The 20,440-nt window shown below is 68.7% G+C and overlaps 3 protein-coding genes across 3 annotated transcripts; 1 reads left to right on the forward strand and 2 right to left on the reverse strand.

Annotated features, from left to right (window-relative positions):
- Positions 1-50: 50 nt before the first annotated feature.
- GPR61 (G protein-coupled receptor 61) lies at positions 51-2,487 on the reverse strand. The gene is given in 3 exon segments (XM_030000336.1): positions 51-546; positions 548-1,622; positions 2,428-2,487. Coding segments are annotated over 2 exon segments (1,338 nt in total). The 5' UTR covers positions 1,391-1,622; positions 2,428-2,487; the 3' UTR covers position 51.
- A 4,997-nt stretch (positions 2,488-7,484) lies between these two features.
- Positions 7,485-10,662, forward strand: AMIGO1 (adhesion molecule with Ig like domain 1). Its single transcript, XM_030000921.1, has one exon. The coding sequence runs from the start codon at positions 8,255-8,257 to the stop codon at positions 9,809-9,811; it is 1,557 nt and encodes a 518-aa protein (XP_029856781.1). The 5' UTR covers positions 7,485-8,254; the 3' UTR covers positions 9,812-10,662.
- Positions 10,663-11,722: 1,060 nt separating this feature from the next.
- ATXN7L2 (ataxin 7 like 2) lies at positions 11,723-18,751 on the reverse strand. The gene is given in 14 exon segments (XM_030001132.2): positions 11,723-12,088; positions 12,834-13,460; positions 13,462-13,534; positions 13,536-13,639; positions 13,641-13,686; positions 14,165-14,286; positions 14,455-14,635; positions 14,738-14,979; positions 15,100-15,182; positions 16,001-16,287; positions 16,368-16,557; positions 16,751-16,855; positions 17,002-17,076; positions 18,593-18,751. Coding segments are annotated over 14 exon segments (2,256 nt in total). The 5' UTR covers positions 18,699-18,751; the 3' UTR covers positions 11,723-12,073.
- Positions 18,752-20,440: the final 1,689 nt, after the last annotated feature.

Genomic DNA, 20,440 nt, shown 5'->3' on the forward strand with positions numbered 1-20,440 from the left:
GCTGTCCCCTTGCAGCCATGTTTGCCCTCCAACCCCCCCCGCCCCACAACGCTACAGCTCCGGTTTGGGAGAGGCGACCACCGGCACGTAGACCCCATCCCCGCCACGCCGCTCCGTCCCCTCCACCGTGTCCTCATCTATCTGCCCCGGGATGCGAAAATCGACAGGGGGTTGGTCCCGCTTGGGGCTGGGGGTGCGGGGCCGGGGCTCGGTGGGACAACCGGTGCCCTGGAGAAACTGGAGGAAGTTCTCCTCGATGGAGCCCTCCCGGCTGGGCAGCCGCAGGTCCTCCTCCGGCGGCTGCTTGAAGAAACAAGTGAGGAGCCGTCCCAGCTCGCCCCGGATCTGGCGGTTGAGGCACCCATAGAAGAAGGGGTTGGAGGTAAAGCAGAAGTAACCGAGCCAAGTGACCACGGTCTCGGCCGCCGGCCCCACCAAGGGTTGGGCGCTCAGGGCGGTGTAGAGGTGGAAGGAGAAGTAGGGCAACCAGCAGAAGAGGAATTGGCCCCCCACGGCCAGCAAGATGGCAGCCGCTTTGCCCCCCCCCGAACGTCCTCTGCGGTGTGGTACGAGGGGCTCCCGAGGTGGTGACCATGGTGGAACGGCTGCTGAGCGACTCGGAGCGACGTCGTGGCGTCTCCATCCAGGTGGGGAGGGGGCCGTGGTGCATGGCGGCCACCCGCGCCACCTTGAACATGCTGCAGTAGACCACCACGATGATGAGGAGGGGCAGGAGGAAGTAGAAGGCGGCAAAGAAGACCACGAAGAACTTGCAGTAGGGACCGCGGCTCCATTGCAAAGAGCAGCCACGGCCGGCGGGCACCGGCGGTCGGTCGGGTGACAACCAGCCCAGCACGGGGACGAGGGAGGTGGCCACGGCTTTGAGCCAGACGCCGACGAGGACGCAGGCCACCAGCCCCACCGTCATCCTCACCTCGTAGCGCATGGGGTGCACCACGTAGTAGTAACGTTCCACATTGATGGTGGAGATGGAGAGGATGCACATGCTGATGAAGCAGACGCTGAGGAACAGGTAAACGCGGCACATGGCCTCGCCGAAAACCGGGCTGTCGAAAACGGCCGAACCGGAGAGCATCTCCAGCGGCATCAGCGTGAGGGCGGCCAAGAAGTCCACCAGGCAGAGGTGGAAGACGAAGACGAACTTGCGCAACGCCGGCGTCTTCACGATGACGGTCATGACGGCGGCGTTGCCCACGATGGCCGTCAGGTCGATGAGCAGCATGAAGAAGAGCCCCACCGATTTAGAGGCCACGTCTTTGGGTTTGCCGTCAGCTGTGCCGTTGGGGGGCATGGGGCCTGGGGAGGGCTGGAGCCCCCGCGCCGCCCTAGAGCCGTTCCAGGCCCACGGGGCGGGCAGGGAGGGCTCCATCCTGTGCCGCCGCACCGGCGCTCACCGGCCCATCGCCCATCCTTGGGGCGGCCAACGCAGGGCAGCCGGGCATTGCCAGGGGCTCACATCTTCACCCGCCCTACGCCTGCCGCCAGCCCCGGGTCGTGGTCCCGGGACGGGTGCTGTCACGGCGGTGGCTCTCAGAGCACCCAAGGGTGCCCCCCGGCCCCGCTCATCTCCCTGCTCCTCGCCGCCAGGCAGCGCCGGGCACCTGCGGGGAAGGTAGAGCCATCAGCTGGGGGGGGCACGAACCTGGGGGGACCTGTGAGAGCCCAGAGGGGGTCTCAGCTCAGCTGTGACCCCTCAGCCGCAGCCCCCATCGCCCCTCGGTCCCCATCCATGACGCCCCTCGGTCCCCGTCCATGATACCCCTCCCCACCAAACCCATTTCTCAACCAAAAGCCTCATGCCCTCCAAAAATGAGCAATTCTGGGGCTAAAGCCCCCAAACTCCAACGTTTCGGCCCAAAACACCCCAGCGGGATCCTTCGCCCAGAGCCTGGGGACCATGAGGGCTCGCAGGGATGGGGGGGGGGGGTATCACCAGCACCCCGGATTCACCCCTTGCGCTTCGAGGGCCCTGTGTGACCCCCCGCCCTGAGCCCATCCCCAGGATGGGTGCTGCACCCCCCCACACCCCAGTGTGTGCCACCTGCTACAAAGCAGACCCCGGGGTGCGGGTGGGGGGCTGGGGACCACCCCGGAGCCCCCTACCTATGGGTGCTTCCCCAGCGGGGAGGGGGTCCCCATCCCCTGCACCCCGGGGAGCCCTCGGGGGGGGGGGTTTGCTGTTGGAAGGGGGGTGCAGGCAGCGGGTGCCCCCTCCCCTCCCCGCCGCCCCCCCCATCTCCAGCACCCCAGGGCGATGCCGCCGGCTGATGTCCCCCCTCCCACCCCCGAGGTAGGGGTGTCCCCCGGTGTGTCCCCCCCCCTCGGCCGCATCCTCCCCCCCCCCCTCCACCCCCTCCTCCACCCCCGGGCATCGCCCCGGCGGGGCGGCTCGGCCGCGGCACCTACCCTGGGGGGCTGCATGGGGCCGCGGGCCGGGCCGAGGGCGGGGGGGACCCCGGGCCGAGGGCGGGGGGGGCGTGGGGGGGGGCCCGGACCGGGCGGGGGGGGGGGGCCGGACCGGTCGGGGATGCTCGGGGCCGGGCAGGGGCCGGAGCCGCTGCGGCGAGGGATGCTCCGCACCCGCCCGGCTGCTGGGTCCTAAGCGCCTCCCGCCAGCGCGGCGGTACCCCGGGCACGGCCCCCCCCCCGGCCCCGCTGGACCCCGGGGATTGGGGGGGGATGGGGGGGGGGCCGGTTGGAGCCCGGCTTTTCCTCCCCCCGGGATGGGGGATGGAGGGTGGGTGTCGTCGTCGCCTTCCCCCCCCCCCCCGGGTTTCTGCCCCGCGTGGTGCTTCGGGACTCAGTTTCCCCAGTCGCCCCCCAAAAGGGATGGGGGGGAGCTGGGGGGCGCTGGGGAAACTGGGGGGGGGGGGCAGCCCGACGGGGGCCATGGGGTGAGGAAGCAAAGAGGGGGCTTGGGGGGGGGGGGAGGGACGGCACAGGAGGCACACTGGGGTGGAGGGGCAGTGGGAAGGAGGGTACAGGAGGCAGATCCGCAGTGGGGGGCACAGAGTGGGGATGGGGGCGGGTGCAGGGGGATGCACAGGGCCGGGGGGGCTGCTCAGAGTGGCCGCAGAGGCCCCTGGCTCTGCCCTCCCACAGCCCAGTGCCCCTTCCCTTGCTCCCAGTTCAGCAACGGAGCAATTGGGATGGGGGCAGTGCCCCCCCGCCCCGCTCTGCGCCTCAGTTTCCCCAGGGCACGGCCATTAGCTTACAAGGGGGATCCCCATCACTTCCAAGGACTGGCATCCCCCAAAAGCCTGCACAGGCTGCGAACTTCCTCCTGGCAGTGCCCTGGACCCCGGCCCATGGGTGCCCAAGGCGGGGATGCGTGGCCAAGCGGGCCCCAACCCCGGGGCCGGTGTGTGGAGGGTGGCAAGCAGCCAGCGGGCAAGGCGGGCAACGCGTGTCCCTGCCACAGGCCCCGCGCGTCACGTGCCCATTGCTAGGTTACAAGGACCCAAAAATAAATCCATCCAAACCAGATTAGAAACGTGGGACCTCGGATGAACCAGCCCTGTCGTACCGGGGCCCGGCGACGGCTGCCGGTGGCTCCCCGGTCACCGCAGGCACCGGTCATACCGGCACGTGATCTCCTGGCGAGCAGGAGCGCCGGTGACTTGTGGGGGCACCCATTCTGCCCAACATCCCCCCTCACCTGCCCTGGATCCATCCCCTGCCCCGGATCCATCCCCTGCCCCGTGCAGCAGCGTAGGGATCGATCCTGCTGCCCAGTGCGGGGGAAAGCCCTGCCCCCCCCCCCCCCTTGTACTGGTTAACATAGGTGTGCACCAAAATCCAGGAGGGCACTCTACCCTGGGTGCCCACCCCAACCTGGGTGCCCACCTCACCCCAAGCTCACACCCCACCAGCCCCTGCCTCCTCCCTCCCTTGTGCGGGTGCAGGCGGGTGTGCAGCCACGCTGACCCCTCCCAGCACCCCGATGTTTTGGGGGTCTTTCATGGTGAGGAGATGCTGAGCCGGCCACCTGCACCCCGCAAGCCAGGAAGGACCCAGCTGTGAGGAGCATCACTCCCCCACTCCGGGTGTCCAGAAAGGGGAGCGGGGGGTCTCCGCACCCCCCCCCCCCCGGCACATGGGGTGCGTTCTGAGAATGGGGGGATCCTGAGGGTTTTTCTCCTCCCAGGGGAAACTGAGGCAGAGAGCCAGGGTTGCTCCTGCCCTGTCATGCCGGTGTCAGCACCTGGTGCAGGCAGATTTATGACTTTGCTGTTTCCTGCCACCGGAGCATCAATAATTCAGGGCCCGTGTGGCCGCACCGCCGTGGCACAGCCTCACAGCCGCCTGCAAATACCTCCTGTCCCCCCCGCCCCGTGCCGCCCTGCAGCTGGGGGGAGACCCCCCCCCGCCCCGGGGGCACCCTGCGCACCCCCAGCCCCTCTGCCCCAGCTACACTGGGCACCCTCCCTGACACCTACCCCATGTGGGCCACCCCAAAAAGGTGCCTTGGCATTATGGGGCTTATGGTGCCCCCGCACTCTGATACCCCATCACCCTGACAGCCCAGCATCCCACTACCCCAGCACCTTGTCACCCCAGTACTCCAGCACCCCCAGTACACCCTTATCTTGGCACCCCAGCACCAAGACACCCCAGTACTTCAGGCATGCTGGCCTACCAGCACCCTATGACGCTGGCAGCCCAGCAGCCGGCACTGTGGCACCATGGCACTGCGGCACCCTACCCTCCTAGCACCCTGCTACCGAGCACCCCAGAGCCCTGGGATACCCGTACCCCTGCACCCCAGCATCCCGGCACCCCGGCATACCCGTACCCCAGCACCCTGCCACGCCAGCACCCTGGCATGGCTGACCGGCTCCTCCAGCTGTGCCTGCACAGCTGGAGAGCCCTGGCCAGGCACGCAGGGTAAGCGTGTTTGCACATGTGTGTGCACACACGTGAGGGTGCGTGTGTGCACATGCGTGTGTCTCGTGTGTGCGTGTGCGTGGCTGGCTGGGGGGGCCACGCACACGTGCACAAGTACAGCGGGTGCATCTGTGTGCGCGCACACGCACGCAAACCTGGCGGGTTTGCACGCGTGTGTGATCAGGGCGTGCACACGTGTGTACCCGGTGCATGCATGTGTGCACGTGTCTCTAGCATGTGTCTGTGCACTCAGGCATGTGCACGCCTGCCTGTCTGCATGTGCATGCTGGCACCCATGCGCTCCTGTGTAGCGCACACACCCACGGCTGGGCAGCCGGCACCAATCCTGCCTGGCACGCCGCCGGGGGCACAGTGTTGTGCCAGCTCCCCCCAGGATGCCTGGGTCCCCCCCAGGTCCCCACCACGAATGGCACAAGGACAAGGACACCCAGAGTCCACTGGTGGGCCGGGGAGGTTGGGGTGCGGGTACTACCAGCTGGGGCACCCCTGCTGCGGGGGGGTCTGGGTCCTGGGTGGGGGCCAGGCTGGGCAGCGGGTGCTGGGCAGGGATTAGCACCCGGATTAAAGCAGAGAAATTGAGGACGATCAAAGGACAAATTTCCCTGTCAGACAGGGTTGGGGGGGACGATGGCAGTAGAAGGGGGGGCAGCATGGGGTGGCACCCAACTGGGGGGGAGCATATGTTGGGGTGCAGGGAGCAGCCAGGGAGGGGTGGACGACAGGGCAAGGGACACCCTGGGGACACCCTGCTCTGTGTTGCAGGGGGGTCCCCTTTAATTACTGCACCCCCCAACAAAAAGCTGCATCATCTCAGTGCGGTTTGTTCTGGCTCCTTTCCCTCTAATTTTGGACCCAAAAAACCAGCACAAATGTTTTGCATCTAAAAATACTCCCGGGAGGCAGAGACACGGCCGTGTGTGTGGCAGGGGGGCCACAGGGCACCCCTGCCTGGCTGGGGCAGCAGCACCCAGGGGTGCCCCTTGTCAGGGACCCCAGTGCAGGTTGTGTCCCCTCCATCCTAGGGATGGTGGGTGGCACTGGCATGGGGACAGTGCCGGGGAATTCAGGCTGGAACTGGGGGTCTGGGCTAGTGTCATGGGATGTGGGCCAGTGCCAGAGGACGTGGGCCAGTGCCAGGGGGTCTGGGCCAGTGTCATGGGACATGGGCCAGTGCCAGGGGGTCTGGGCTGACACCATGGGACATGGGCCAGTACCGCCAGCAGGTACCAGCAGAGCAGGACGGGGCAGGTTCTGGGGCAGCACAGATGGATTTGGGATGGGGTTGGGGTTGGGATGAGGGTTGGATGGGGATGTGGGTGGGGCTGGGGCTGACATGGGATGAAGCTGGGGATGAGGATGGTGTGGGTACAGGGATGGAGATGGGGATAGGATGGGGAGGGGTATGGGTATGGGGATGGGGACGAGGATGGGGACAGGGATGGGATGAGGATGGGGACAGGTATAGGGGATGGGGATGAGGATGAGATGGGATGGGAGGTGTATGGTGGTGGGGATGAAGATGGGGACAGTGATGGGATAAGGATGAGGATGGGGCTGGGGCCAGGTATGGGGATGGGGATGAGGGTGAGGATGAGATAGGATGGAGAGGGGTATGGGGATGGAGAGGGGTATGGGGATGGAGAGGGGGATTGGGATGGGGATGGGGACAGGGACAGGGATGGGATGGGGATGATGGGGACAGGGACAGGGATGAAGATGGGCATGAGGATGGTGTGGGGATGAGGATGGAAATGGGGACAGGGATGGAATGGGGATGATGGGGATGAGGATGAAGATGATCTGGGGATGAGGATGGAGATGCAGATCGGATGGGGAGGGGTGTGGGGATGGAGAAGGGGATGGGGATGGGGACAGGGATGGGGACGAGGGTGGGGACAGGTATAGGGGATGGGGGTGGGGACGGGGATGATGTGGGATTCGGGGATGATGCCGGGACCGGGGGTGGGTTCTTCCCGGGGGGGCCACGGCCGGGGGGCGATGCGCGGCCCACGAGGGGTTAAGCGGGGCGCTGCCGCCATTGGTCGCGGGCGATGCGGCGGCAGCCAATGGGGATCGGCCGTGCGCGGGGTGCGCCGCGCCGGGGCCGCCCCCAGACCCTGTCCCGGGGCCGCGGGTGCGCGCTGCAGCGGGCGCGGGGCCCGGCCCGGCCCGCTCGGCTCCGCTCGGCTCCTCTCGGCTCCGGTCGGTTCGGCCCGGCCTGCTCGTCTCGTCTCGGTTCGGCCCGGCCCGCTCGGCTCCGTCCGGCCCCGCTCGGCTCCGTTCGGCCTCGCTCGGCTCCGTTCGGCTCTGCCCGGCTCGGTTCGGTCCGGCTCGGCTCGTTTCGGCTCGGCTGGGCCGCGCTCGGCCTCCCCTGCCCGCCCTCCTCCGCACCGGCCCCGGTATCAGGCCCCGGTAACGCGTCGGGAAGCCGGGGGGGGGCGGGGGGGGGGGGGCGGTGAGCATCCTCCCGCGGGCTCCGTCCGCGGCAGGGCCCGGACCGGGGAGAACCGGGGGGGGGGGGGGGGTTCGAAGGCCGCCTCCGCAGCGCGGGGGGAGCGGGGCTGCGGCGGGCGGGAGCCCCGGGGCGAGCTGCGACCCGGGTGGGCAGCGACCCACGGGCAGGCTGTGACAGCCGGTGACAAAGCCACCCCAGGCTAGGACACCGGGTGACCGAAGCCAGCTCTTGCCGTGACACCAGCGGTGAGCAACGAGCCCGGCGCGCGCCGTGACAACGGGTGGGCGAAGCCACCCCGGGGTGCGTGCTGTGACATTGGGTGACCAAAGCCACCCCACGCCGTGACACCGGGGGACCAAAGTCCCTCCGTGGCGCTGGCTGTGACACCGGGTGACCAAAGCCACCCCGTGCCGTGACACTGGGTGAGCAGCAAGCCCAGTGCACGCTGTGACACCGGGTGACCGAAGCCACCCATAGCACATGCTGTGACACTGGGTGACCAAGCCACCCTGTGCTGTGACGCCGGGCGAGCGGCTAGCTGTGACGCTGGGTGGCCAAAGCCACCCCATAGCACGTGCTGTGACACCGACTGACAAAGCCACCCTGCGCCGTGACATCGGGTGACCAAGCCACTCTGCGCCGTGACACCAGGCGAGCAGCTAGCCTGGCGCATGCTGTGACACCGGGTGACCGAAGCCACCCTATAGCACGTGCTGTGACACAGGGTGACAAAGCCACCCCACTCTGCAACACCGGGTGACCAAGCCACTCTGCACCGTGACACCAGGTGAGCAGCTAGCCCGGTGCATGCCGTGACACCGGGTGACCGAAGGCACCCCGTGCAAGCCAATCCCGTGTCCCCAGCCCGCCATGCCGGGGGTGGCGGGCATGCCGGTGCCCCGTCCCCAGCACCCATGTGACGCCGTGGGGCAGAGTGTGGCCATGGCGGGCTTCGGGGGGCCGGGGGCCCCGCTGCCACTAATGCCGCTGCTGCTGGCGTTGGCACTGCTGTCACCGTGGGGGTCAGCGGGAGGGAGCTGCCCCCCACGCTGCGTCTGCGCCTCCAACATCCTGAGCTGCTCGCAGGCGGTGCTGAGCTCGGTGCCGGCCCCCCTGCCCCGCTTCACCGCCGTCCTCGACCTCAGCCACAACAACGTCAGCCGGCTGCGTGCCGACTGGGCGCCGGTGCGGCTGGCCCACCTCCACGCCTTGCTGCTCAGCCACAACGGGCTCTCCTTCGTCTCCACCGAAGCCTTCGCCCATGTACCCCACTTGCGGCACCTGGACCTCTCCTCTAACCGTCTGCGGGCGCTGGAGGAGAACCTCTTCAGCGACCTGGCCGAGCTGGAGGTCCTCCTCCTCTACAACAACGAGATCTCCGCTGTGGATCGCACCGCCTTCGATAACCTCGGCCGCCTCCGTAAGCTTTACCTGGGGCAAAACCGCATCGCCCGCTTCCCACTGGAGCTGCTGCGCGATGGCAGCCGCCTGCCCCAGCTGGCCCTGCTCGACCTCTCGGCCAACCGCCTCCGCAGCTTGCCCGTCGGCGAGCTGCAGGCACTGCCCGCCTGGCTGCGTGACCGCCTTTACCTACATGGCAACCCACTGGCCTGCGACTGCCCGCTTTTCCAGCTGGTTGCCCGCGGTCGTCGCCGCCGGTTGAGCGCCGTGATGGATTTCCAGGAGGAGTTGCGGTGCTTGCTGCCCACCACCCAGGCGCACGTCGGTATCCTCGCCCTGGCTGGCCGGCAGCCGCTCAACTGCAGCGAGGCACGGGAAGCGGTGCTGGAAGCCCACCTGGGTGACACCGTCACCCTCAGCTGCGACACCCGGTTACGGGGGGTACGTAACCGGCACTGGGTGACGCCGGGAGGCGAACGGGTGTTGGAGGAAGGGGGTAACGGCAGCGCCGCTCTCCTGGCGAACGGCAGTCTGCAGCTGCGGGCGCTGCGCCCCGAGGACGCCGGCACCTACGCCTGTTGGGTGGCGGGTCCCCTCCTCAACGAGACCCTTTACGTGGAGCTGCTGGTGCACAACTTCACCCTGCACGGTCCCCACGACACCCTCAACACCGCCTACACCACGCTGGTGGGCTGCATCCTCAGCGTGGTGCTGGTGCTCATCTACCTGTACCTCACCCCTTGCCGCTGCTGCTGCTGCCGCGGTGCCGACAAGCCGCCGGCTCCCCGCGATGACAGCATCAACTCCTCCGTCCTCAGCACCACCCCCAACCACGCCGCCGCCGGTGTCCCCGGGGAGCCTTGCCGGTCCCACTCGGCCTCCGCCGCCGGCCCGGGGCAGAATGGCAGGTTCAAGGTGGGGGGCACCCCCCAGCCGCCCCCCCGGCACGGCCCCAAGGCGCAGAGGAAGGTGTCGGATCCAGACTCGGTCAGCTCCGTCTTCTCCGACACCCCCATCGTGGTGTAGGGGGGGGACACACGTTATGGGGACAGTCCCCAGGGACACCCCAAGTCCCCGCCACTGTTGAGACTTGTCCCCAATGGATGCACTGCGGGCAGAAGGGGCAGCCTGGACCCCCACTGCCGTGTCCCCAGCTTGGGGGGGGGGACACACACCATCACCCCCCCTGGACTGAGCATCGCTGCTGTCCACCCACACCAGCCTCCGCCAAGGTCACCGCCACCATGCCAGCACTGTGGGACCACGAGGGACAAAGGGGCTTGTGCGGGGACAGCGTGGCCATAGAGCCGGGGGGCACTGGCCCCACTGCCCGCTGGGCACCGCAGGACCACGGGTGACAGTGCTGGTGACAGCACCCAGGCTGGCTCGGCGGGTGCCCCCCCCCCCCAGGGACGGCAGCACTGGGAGCACCCACAGGCTGCGGCACTGGGGGGGGAGGGTCCCGCTTTGGCAGGGCAGCCGCCCCCTCCCCACGGCGCTGGCCCCCCTCCCCGGAGCCCTCCCTGGCATGTGTATCCCAAAGCATGAGTCCCACTGGGGGAGCATGTGCCACCCCGGCCAGCGTTTGGCAGGGGGGGACACACGGGGCATGTCACCCCACAGGGTGCAACCCCTCCCCAACACCCTCCTGGCCCCCCCGTGCAACCCACAACTGCAAGCAGAGTCTCCCCCCCAGGGAGTGGGACCCCAGGGGCTCCGGCACCCTAAATGGGGGTATCCCCCGTGCCCCCCCCGGCCCTGTGCCCCCACAGCCCAGCCTGTGTCCCCCATGTCCCCCCCTCCCCAGGCCGCGTCTCCCCCGCGCTGGCAGCTGCCCACTGATGCCTTGGCCAAAATAAACGTGTTTCCCCATCGTGCCTGTGCAGCCCTTGCCCGGTTCTGGGGTGCTCCAAGGGTCATCCCTGAAACGGGGTCCCCTCGCTGGGTGCGGGAGGGTCGAGGACAGGGACAATGCCACCACACCAGCCCTGTGGAACACCCCCGGGATGGGGGGGCGGGGGGGGGACAGGCTGGTGGCAGTGGGAGCAGGCTGAGCCGGGGCCCCTGCTGCCACCCCGGCCCCCATCTGCAGCGGAGGGGGACAGTGCATGGGAGGGCTGGGGTAGCAAGGGGTTTGGGGGAGGAGGGGCGGCTCACCCCAGCACCCTGGTCACCCCCCTGTGTGCCCACCCCAAGGCCCCGCCGATGCCGACCCCATCCCGATCAGGCTTTGCTGGGAAGGAGCTTCTGTGGAGCCCCCCCATGCCAGCCCCGTGCTCACCCCCCACCCCACTGATCCCCTGCCAGCACCCCTCAGAGCCCCTCTGGTCCCCAGCACCCCACTGAGCCCCTCTGGTCCCTACACCAGCAGCCCACCAACCGTTATGGTGCGTGTGTCCCCCCCCACCCCAACAGTCCCCTATACCTCTCCCACCCCACTGCCCCCCCCCAAGGACCCCCCGCACCCCTCCCTCCCTCCTGCCCCCCCCCTCCATCTCCCCTCGGGGCGGGCCCTCACCGGGGGGCGGGGTCATACAGACGGGGTGGGGCCTTACCTGCTGGGGCGTGGCCATGCGGACGGTGGGCGGGGCTTGCCGGCCCGCAGAGGACGCTGATGGCGGGGGAGGGGGACGCCGCCGCCGCCCCCCGTCCCTGCGGGGCTCCTGGGGACACCCCCTCCCCGTGGGGGGAGCCAGGGCCACCGGGATGACATCCCTGCCGTCCTCCCTGGGGGGACACCCCATCCCTGCCCCCTCCCCCGCGACCTGGGGACACCCCAGCCCCTGCTCTGCCCTCGCAGGGCTTTTGGGGACACCCCACGGTCCCCAAACACCACGGGGACCCCCAGGACACAGCCAGGCCTCCTCCCCACCTTCTGCACTACTTGGCTTTTTTTTTTTCTTTCTTTCTTTTTTTTTTTAAAAAAAAGAAACAAAAAACAGCAATAGTAATTCTTATAAATATCCGCGGCCGGCAGCGGCCGCCGTGGTGGCCCGGTGGTGGCCCGGTGGCCAGTCCTGTGCCGGGACTCCCCCGGCCGCGGCCGCCTCCTCTCCCGGGGGCTGGTTTAGCAGCAAGAGAACAGAACTGAGAGTCTTGAGGTATTTTTCTGGAGGTTGGTTTTTTCCTTCTTCTTTTTGTTTCCTTTACGGGGTTCTGGGCTTCCCCCCCCCCCCCCCCTTCGTCAGCTTTTCGGCATTTTCCGGTGGGGGCTTCCTCACGCCCATGGTGGAGGGACGTGGGGGGACACCTGTGCCCGGTGGGGGGGTGGCCCCGGTGGCCCCTCCGTTAATGGGCTTTGGACTGCTGGAGAGGAGATGCTGGGTCAGCTGTGGGGACTGACCCCAGGAACAGGGGGGTGGCGGAGACCCCGGGCCCACGGTGTCCCCCGGTCAGGTTAGGGTGTCCCCAGAGGGAGCATCCCCTGCCATGGATGAGTGTGGCCCCAGAGGGTCCCCACCTCCTCCCCCACGCAGGGTTAGGATGTCCCCAGAGGGTCCCCACAGCATCCACCATCCACAACCAGGATGTCCCAGGACCCAAGACCAGTGTCCCCTACTTGGGGCCAGGAGGTACCCAGAAGGTCCCCATGGTGCCCTCCACCCAGAGCCATGGTGTCCCCAGAGGGTCCCCACTGCATCCACCACCCATGACCCAAAGACCCAAGACCACGGTGTCCCCCAGTGTCCCCTACTCAAGGCCAGGGGGTACCCAGAGGGTCCCCATGGTGTTCCTCACCTGGGACATGGGTATCCCCAGAGGGTTCCCATGCCATCCCCCACCTGGAGCCATGGTATCCCTGTGGTGTGTCCCCCCCAGGACCAGGGTGTCCCTCATGGGTGCACACAGGCAGCCCCAAGCTCTGGGAGAAGGTGGGTCCCACCTTGTCCCCTGTGGGTGCTGGTAGCCCTGGGAGGGCTCCTCATTTTGCTGCCTCACACCCTGCCACCGCTCTGCACCCCCAGGAGCACCCCAAACACCCACTCCCACCCCCCCATCTCAGCAGGGACCCCCCCCAGCACAACCCCCCCCCCCATCTCAGCCCTACCTTCAGGGCGCTCCGCTTCTCCTCGAAGCCCAGGGGGGTCCCCGGCTTCTTCCTGCGGACAGAGCCGCCCGAGTCGGGGGGGGGCCGAGCCCGGGGGCGGCAGTGGGCCGGGCAGGGGGGGCGCGGGCTTGGGTTTGACGGGCCGGCAGTACGTGGCCGCGTTCTTGCGCTTCTTGACCTCGTCCTCGGAGATACAACGGGGGGGGCGGTGGCGGTGGCACCCCCGGTCCGTGCAGCGGCGAGCTTCGGGGGTCCACGGCGGCGGCACCGGGGGGGCCGCGGCAGTCCGGGGGGGCGAGCCGTTTCACCCGCGTTGCACCGTTGAGGACGGCGGTGGAGGAAGAAGCTGGGCAACCCGGAGGGGTGGGTTTCGTCTTGCCGGGGGGGGGCCGAAACCTGGCAGCCGGTGTTTTTGCTTTTGACCCCGTCCCCCAAACAGGTCCGTTTATAGGGGGGGCCACCAGCGGCCAGAGGGGGCTTCCGTTTGCGGGTATCCGGATCCGTCCCGCCGACCGCTTCCCGGGCTCGGGAAGATTTGCTGGCCTTGGTGGAAGGCAACTTGCTGAAGGAGGGCGAGGGGATGTTGGCCGGCAGCGGGGAGGTGATGGACTGGCTGCCGCCCCCCCCCGCACTCTGGCTGGCTGCAGGCGGCCGCTGCGTGGGGGGACCCCACCGTGTAGTTGAGGCTGGCGGGGACCCGGCCCTCCCGGGTGCCGGGGGGGGGCCGCCGATGACGATGAGGTCCGTGTGGGGGGTGAGGGGGTCGAGGCGGCTGGGCCGCAGGGAGGGGTGGTAGGGCTGGGGGGGGGCGGGGGGGGTGTGGAGAGGTGGCTCGGCGGCCGGAGGGATCTTCCTGCGGGAGGGGAGGGGAAGGGTGAGATGGGGCCCCCCCAAATCCCTGCTCCCATCCCTGCCCCCCACCACATCCCCCCACTTTAGTTAGGGAAGGGTGAGATGGGACCCCCCCCAAATCCATGCTCCCATCCCAGCCTCCCAACACCTCCCTCCCAATTTAGGTGGGGAGGGTTGAGACAGGGCCCCCCCAGATCCCTGCTCCCATCCCTGCCCCCTGCCACATCCTCCCTGATTCAGGTGGGAGGGGTGAGACGGGACACCCCCCCCCCCCTCAGATCCCTGCTTTGATCCCTGACCCCTGCCACGTCCCCCCCAATTCAGGTGGGGAGATGCGAGATGGGACCCCCCTCAAATCCCCGCTCCCATCCTTGCCCCCCCACATTCAGGTACACCCCCCTCCATGCCACGCTGGGAACCCAGGGAGGGCAAACCTGGCACCCAGCAGCACCCCCCAGCACCCGCAGCCCCCCCCTCACCTCCACATGTGGGAGCTGAGGTGCCGCTCCAGCATGGAGCCCAGCGCCGAGCAGAAGCGGTCGAGCCGCCGGTTGAAGACGTAACAGCCCGGGCTGACCAGGCGGCTCCCAAAGGTGCAGAACTGGGGCGGGGGGAGACACACACACACACGACACGGTCAGCATGGCCCCCCCCCAAGTCCCCCACCCAGAGCATCCCACCCGGCACGGGGCCGGCAGTGGGATACAGGTGGGTGGGCTGACGGCAGGGCTGGGGGGTCCCCAGCCCACCCCGGGGTCCCCTCACTCACCGCCTGGGGCCGTGGCGGGCGCGTGGGGGGGCGGGGGGGCTCCTCGCCCCCCTCCTCCTCGCTCTCCTCGCTCGACACCCGGCTGCCCGCCTTGGGCAGGGGGAAAGGGAACACCCCCGTGCCCCCTTCCCCGGAGGCAGCCGGCGTGTCCTCGGGGTCGCTGTCAGAGGAAAGCCGGGCCCTGCACCACAGAGGGGGGGGCGGGGGCGGTGAGAGATTTTTGGGGTGCCCGATATGGGGGGGTGTCATCATCCTCCCGCCACCCGGATGCCAGGGTCCTCACCTGGGGAGCGGGCAGTGGGAGTGGGGTGGCTTGGCTCGGCAGGGAGAGGTGCTGGGGGGGCCGGCGGGGGGCTGCGGCAGCGAGGAGGGGTCCTGCTGGGAGGGGGGCAGCGGTTCCTTCCCGGGGGGGCTCCTCTCCTTCGGGGACTCGCCCTTGCGGGAGCTGGCCTTCAGCTCGGCCACCAGCACGTCAAAGTCCTTGGCCCGACCCTGCACCTCGCGGCGTTGGTGAACCGAGTGGATCTGTGCCGGGCGACAGCGGGGAGGGGGTTGGGGGGGTAAGAAAATACCCACCGGGACCCCCCCAAAAACCCCTGGGCAGGATGATGGTGTCCCCCCACCACCACCCCGGCATCCCGCTACCTTGCAGGTCAGCAAGCGGGTGCAGATCTTCTTGGTGTCGGGGTTGAGCACGCCGCACTGCCTGTTCAGGTCGCACTCCTTGCCTGCGGGCAGAGGAAGGCAGCGGGATGCCGGGGGGGGCCGGAGGCCCGAGCTGTATTGTGGTGGGGGGGGGAACAAGTGCTTTGCCCCCCCCGCCCCGACGTCCGACCCGGGTTGAGGTTTCCACCGGTGTGGATGGCAGGATGAGAGTGGCGGCAGCAGCAGGGGGGCACAGCCTCACCAGGACCGCTGCTGGCTGGCCATGGCGGGGGGGCTCTGCGGGGGTCACCCCAACCTACCCCGGCCAGGGCTGGAGATGGAGATCCCCCCCTCCTCGGAGCAAGAGGCCACAGCATCCCCGCTCTGAGCAGGGAGGCGGGGGTGAACAAAAGTCCCGCGAGTCACCCTCTGTGGGGCGGGGGGGCCACCATCTCCTGGCCTCCCCCCTTTTTGCCCCCTCCCCAGGGTGAGCCCCCCCTTTCGCCCCCAGCCTGGGTTCTGCTAATGGCATCGCTCACTGTCACCCAAGAGTGCCCACGAGCACCGCGGCATCTGTCCGACTCCCATATCTGGGGGGGGGGGATTCAAGGGGGGGGTTGAACCCTGGCTCACGCTCTTGCCGCACGCCGCCGCCGCCGTTCCTCCGGGCCAGCTGGCACCGCGGGCAGAGACCCTAAACCTGCCGGGTGAACGGAGCTGGGGTCAGGGCACGGCTCCTCCGGATTCAGGAGGAGAGGTGGGAGATGCCCCCTTGGTACCTACCCCGCTGCCAGACCCGGCCACCGAAATAACGGGACCGGGATGCCGCGCCGGGATCCGGTGCCGCGCGGCACCGACCTGCCGCCCCCACCCCGTCGCCGGCAAGGAAAGGGGGACTCACGCGCCAGCTTCTTGTGGGACCTGGGGGGCGGCTTGGAGGCGCCCGCGTCCTTCTCCCCCGGGGCGGGCGCGCTCTCCGGTTTGCACCCGGGGCCGTCGGCGGGCATCGCCGAATCCCCCCCGACCCCGGCCGACACCGGGGGCTCTTTCGGCACCGCGGCGGTGGCGGGTTTCCCCAGGGGTTCCTTGGAGTTGGTGGGTACGGCTTTGGGGGGCACCTTGATCCCGTGCCCATCCGGTTTCGGGATGCTGGGGATCTTCTCCAGGTTGACCACGGGCACGAACAAGCTGGGGAGAGAATTTGGTAGGGGGGTGTCAGAGCGGCCCTGCGGCAGAGAAGGAGCCATGCCGCCCGTCCTGGCACTCACCAGAGGTTGTTGTCCTTGTCCGGCCGCTCGGGCAGGGGCTGGACTCGCCCACGGGCACCTGGGGGCTTCTCCCGCAGCACCTTGGCCGCGCCGGGGGTCCCGCCGGCTGCCGGCTGCCCGTTGACGGCGACGTGGCACTTGGCGGCGGCGGCGCGGGCGTACAGCTTGCTGAGGGGGCCGTGGCGGCGTTCTGCCGGGACAGGGTGGGATGGGGTGGTGGGGGGAAAGCCTGGTGTTAGCCCGCGCCGAGGGTCCCACCGCCGTGAGCCCCCCAACCCTGGGCTGTGCCAGCACAGCTGCCTTCCCGTGTCCCTCCCGATGCCGGAGGGGACGTTGTGGTGGGAGGATAGCCATGCCCGGAGCCCCCCACCGCCCCGGCTCACCGCAGTGCTTCTGGAAGGCCTGGGGCTTCACCACCTGGCTGCAGTGGTTGCAAACCACCAGGTAAAACTCGTCATGCGCCGGGCAGTGGCCAAAGATGTTCATGTCTGCAGGGCGAGAGTTCGGTGAGCAGCGCAGCATGGCTCTCACCGGGTCTCGGTGCCGTGGGAAGCATCACGGCCTGAGGGTCCCGGCTGGAAGGTCAAGGACAGCCCCAAAACACCAGGTTTTCTCCCCAAAGGAGGGAGCTTACCTTCCTTAATCAGGGTCATGGCATCCAGTTTCTTGCCGCTGCTCTTCCCGCTCTCCTCCAGCTCCGACCCTGATCCTGCCGGAGACAAAACCTCATCAGCAGTGGCCGGCACGAGGACAGTCCCGGCTTCCCCCGGCTACATCCAGCATCAGGTGCAGGTGCCAAGTCCTCGCCGCCGGCAGCGCCGCCGCTCCCGGCCATCAAACGCCGCCAGCGCTCCCTGAACAATTAAACCGGCTAAAATTAGACGAGAGGGACGGATCCATTCTGGGATCAGGGTTGGCCCCGTGGCGTGCCATCGCCTCCGAGGTCCCCATCCCGCCACCCCGGGCCAGACCCTGCCAATAGCCCACCGCCAGCGGGGTGCAGGTGATCCTGGGGACATCCCACAGCTGGGATGTGACCGGTGTCAGCCCCCACTACCCAGGGGACACCCCGGGGACACCCCTGGGGACACCCCGGTCCCCATCCAACCATGGCCCCGCAGCCGGCATCCTCGCTGGCCATGCCTGGCAGGTGTCCCAGTCCCAGCTGGCTGCATCAGGCTCTGCTGCGGGGGGAACGGTGTCCACCAGGCCAGCGGTGACGGTGTCCTGGCCAGCTGTGCGATACTGGGTGCCCAGTGCCATCCAGCAGTGCTATACTGGGCACCCAGTGCTGTCCAGCTCTGCCATACTGGGTGCCCAGTCCATCCCCAGTCCTATCAGGCCATGCCATACCAGGTGCCCAGTCCTGTCCAGCCATGCCATACTGGGTGCCCAGTCCCATCCAGCCATGCCATACTGGATATGCAGTCCTGTCTGGCTGTGCCATACTGGGCACCCGGTCCCATCTGGCCGTGCCATACTGGCTGCCCAGCTATGCGCAGCCACGCCAGGAGCGCCCATGCCCCATCCAATCGTGCCGAGAGCCCACGCCGTGCCCGCCAGCTGGCTGGTCCCGTCTCAGCCGCGACATGGGGCACCGGTGCGGCAGTGCCCACGCTGGCGTACCTGGTCCGGGCGTGCAGAGTCCACTGGGGCAGTGCCCAGCTCCCCAGTACAGGGCACCTGGTTCCCAGTGCGCAGCGCCCAGTTCCCAGCGTAGGGTATCCCGGTGCCCGGCGTGTGATGCCCGGTTCCCCGCCTGGGGCACCTGGTACTCACCGCCTGGTTCCCAGTGGCTGGTCTGGGGCACCCGGTGCCCTCTGCCCGGTCCGGGCTAATGGCGGCAACCGGTTCCCAGTCTGGGCTACCCAGTGCCCAGCGCACCCGGGGGTATCTGGCACCCGGGATGGGGCACCCGGTAACTGGCTCCCAGTAACGGGCACAGCGCTCCCAGTAACCACACTGGGATGCCCGGTGCAGGGTGCCCGGTTCTCGGTGCCCGGTGCGGAGCTCCCGCTTCCCGCTGCCGGGTTCCCCGGTGCAGGATGCCCAATTCCCGGTACCGGGTTCCCGTTGCGGGGCGCCCGCTCTCCGCCTACCGCGCGGCGGCGCTAGGACCGGGGGTGGCGGGGGGGGGGGGTGGGGGGGGGGGGGGGGCGGCGGGCGCGGCTCCGTTCGCGGCAACCCCCCCAGCCCCCCCGCCCGCCGCCGCCGCCGCCCCTCACCCGGCTCGGCCGGCGGCCCGGCCCGCTCCACCCAGGCGCTCCAGCTCTGTCCCGCGAACTCGTCGAGGCTGGGCAGCCGCCGCTCCGCCGCCGCCGCCGCCGCCATCGCCGCCGCCGCGCGCACCACGCGCCGCCATCGCCGCCGCCAGCCGCCGCGGGAGCGCGCCCCCCCCGCCGCCACCCGCCTCCTCCGCCGCCTCCGCCCCCGCCCCCTCGTCACCCCCGCTCATGTCTCCTCTCTCCCCCGCCCGCCCCGCGGCACCACGGGCGGTGTAGTCCCGCCGCCCGCCCCGGCCCGCTCCGCCCCGCCCGGGGGCTGCCCCGCACCGGCGCCGTCCCGGGACAACCCGCTGCTGTGGACGGGCTGGGGGGTCCCTATACCGCTATACCGGGCGGGGGACCCGCGGTGATCCCCGCACGGGGCTGGGCACCCGGGGGCGACGTAGAGTCCCTATAGGGGACTGGGGGGGACATATAGTCCCTATAGGGGACTGGGGACCCGGGGACGACACATAGTCCCTATAGGGGACTGGGGACTCCGGGGACGACACATAGTCCCTATAGGGGACTGGGGACCCGGGGTGATCCCTATAGGGGACTGGGAACCTGGGGACGACACATAGTCCCTATAGGGGACTGGGGGGGACATATAGTCCCTATAGGGGACTGGGGACCCGGGGACGACACATAGTCCCTATAGGGGACTGGGGACCCCGGGGACGACACATAGTCCCTATAGGGGACTGGGGACTCCGGGGACGACACATAGTCCCTATAGGGGACTGGGGACCCGGGGTGATCCCTATAGGGGACTGGGAACCTGGGGACGACACATAGTCCCTATAGGGGACTGGGGACCCCGGGGACGACACATAGTCCCTATAGGGGACTGGGGACTCCGGGGATGACACATAGCCCCTATAGGGGACTGGGGACCCGGGGTGATCCTTATAGGGGACTGGGAACCTGGGGACGACACATAGTCCCTACAGGGGACTGGGGACCCGGGGACGACACATAGTCCCTATAGGGGACTGGGGACTCCGGGGACGACACATAGTCCCTGTAGGGGACTGGGGACCCGGGGTGATCCCTATAGGGGACTGGGAACCTGGGGACGACACATAGTCCCTATAGGGGACTGGGGACCCCGGGGACGACACATAGTCCCTATAGGGGACTGGGGACTCCGGGGATGACACATAGCCCCTATAGGGGACTGGGGACCCGGGGTGATCCTTATAGGGGACTGGGAACCTGGGGACGACACATAGTCCCTACAGGGGACTGGGGACCCGGGGACGACACATAGTCCCTATAGGGGACTGGGGACTCCGGGGACGACACATAGTCCCTGTAGGGGACTGGGGACCCGGGGTGATCCCTATAGGGGACTGGGAACCTGGGGACGACACATAGTCCCTATAGGGGACTGGGGACCCCGGGGACGACACATAGTCCCTATAGGGGACTGGGGACCGGGGGGGACATATAGTCACTAGGGGACTGGGGACCTGGGGATGACACATAGTCCCTATAGAGGACTGGGGACCCTGGGTGATCCCTACACGAGGCTGGGGACCTGGGGTGATCCCTATATGGGGCTGGGGACCCAGGGGTGACATATAGTCCCTATAGGGGACTGGGGACCGTGGGGTTATCCCTATAGGGGCTGGGCACTTGGGGGCGAGATATAGTCCCCATAGGGGACTGGGGACCCAGGGGCGATATATAGTCCCTATAGGGGACTGGGGACCGGGGGGTTATCCCTATGGGGGCTGGGCACTCGGGGGCGAGATATAGTCCCTATAGGGGACTGGGGACCCCGGGTATCCCTATAGGGGACTG

Source organism: Aquila chrysaetos, chromosome 24 (assembly GCF_900496995.4).
Source record: "Aquila chrysaetos chrysaetos chromosome 24, bAquChr1.4, whole genome shotgun sequence".
In the NCBI taxonomy this organism is placed as follows: domain Eukaryota; kingdom Metazoa; phylum Chordata; class Aves; order Accipitriformes; family Accipitridae; genus Aquila; species Aquila chrysaetos.

Coding starts and splice junctions, on each gene's coding strand:
- AMIGO1 (XM_030000921.1), top strand. CDS start 8,255: ATGCCGGGGGTGGCGGGCATGCCGGTGCCCCGTCCCCAGCACCCATGT.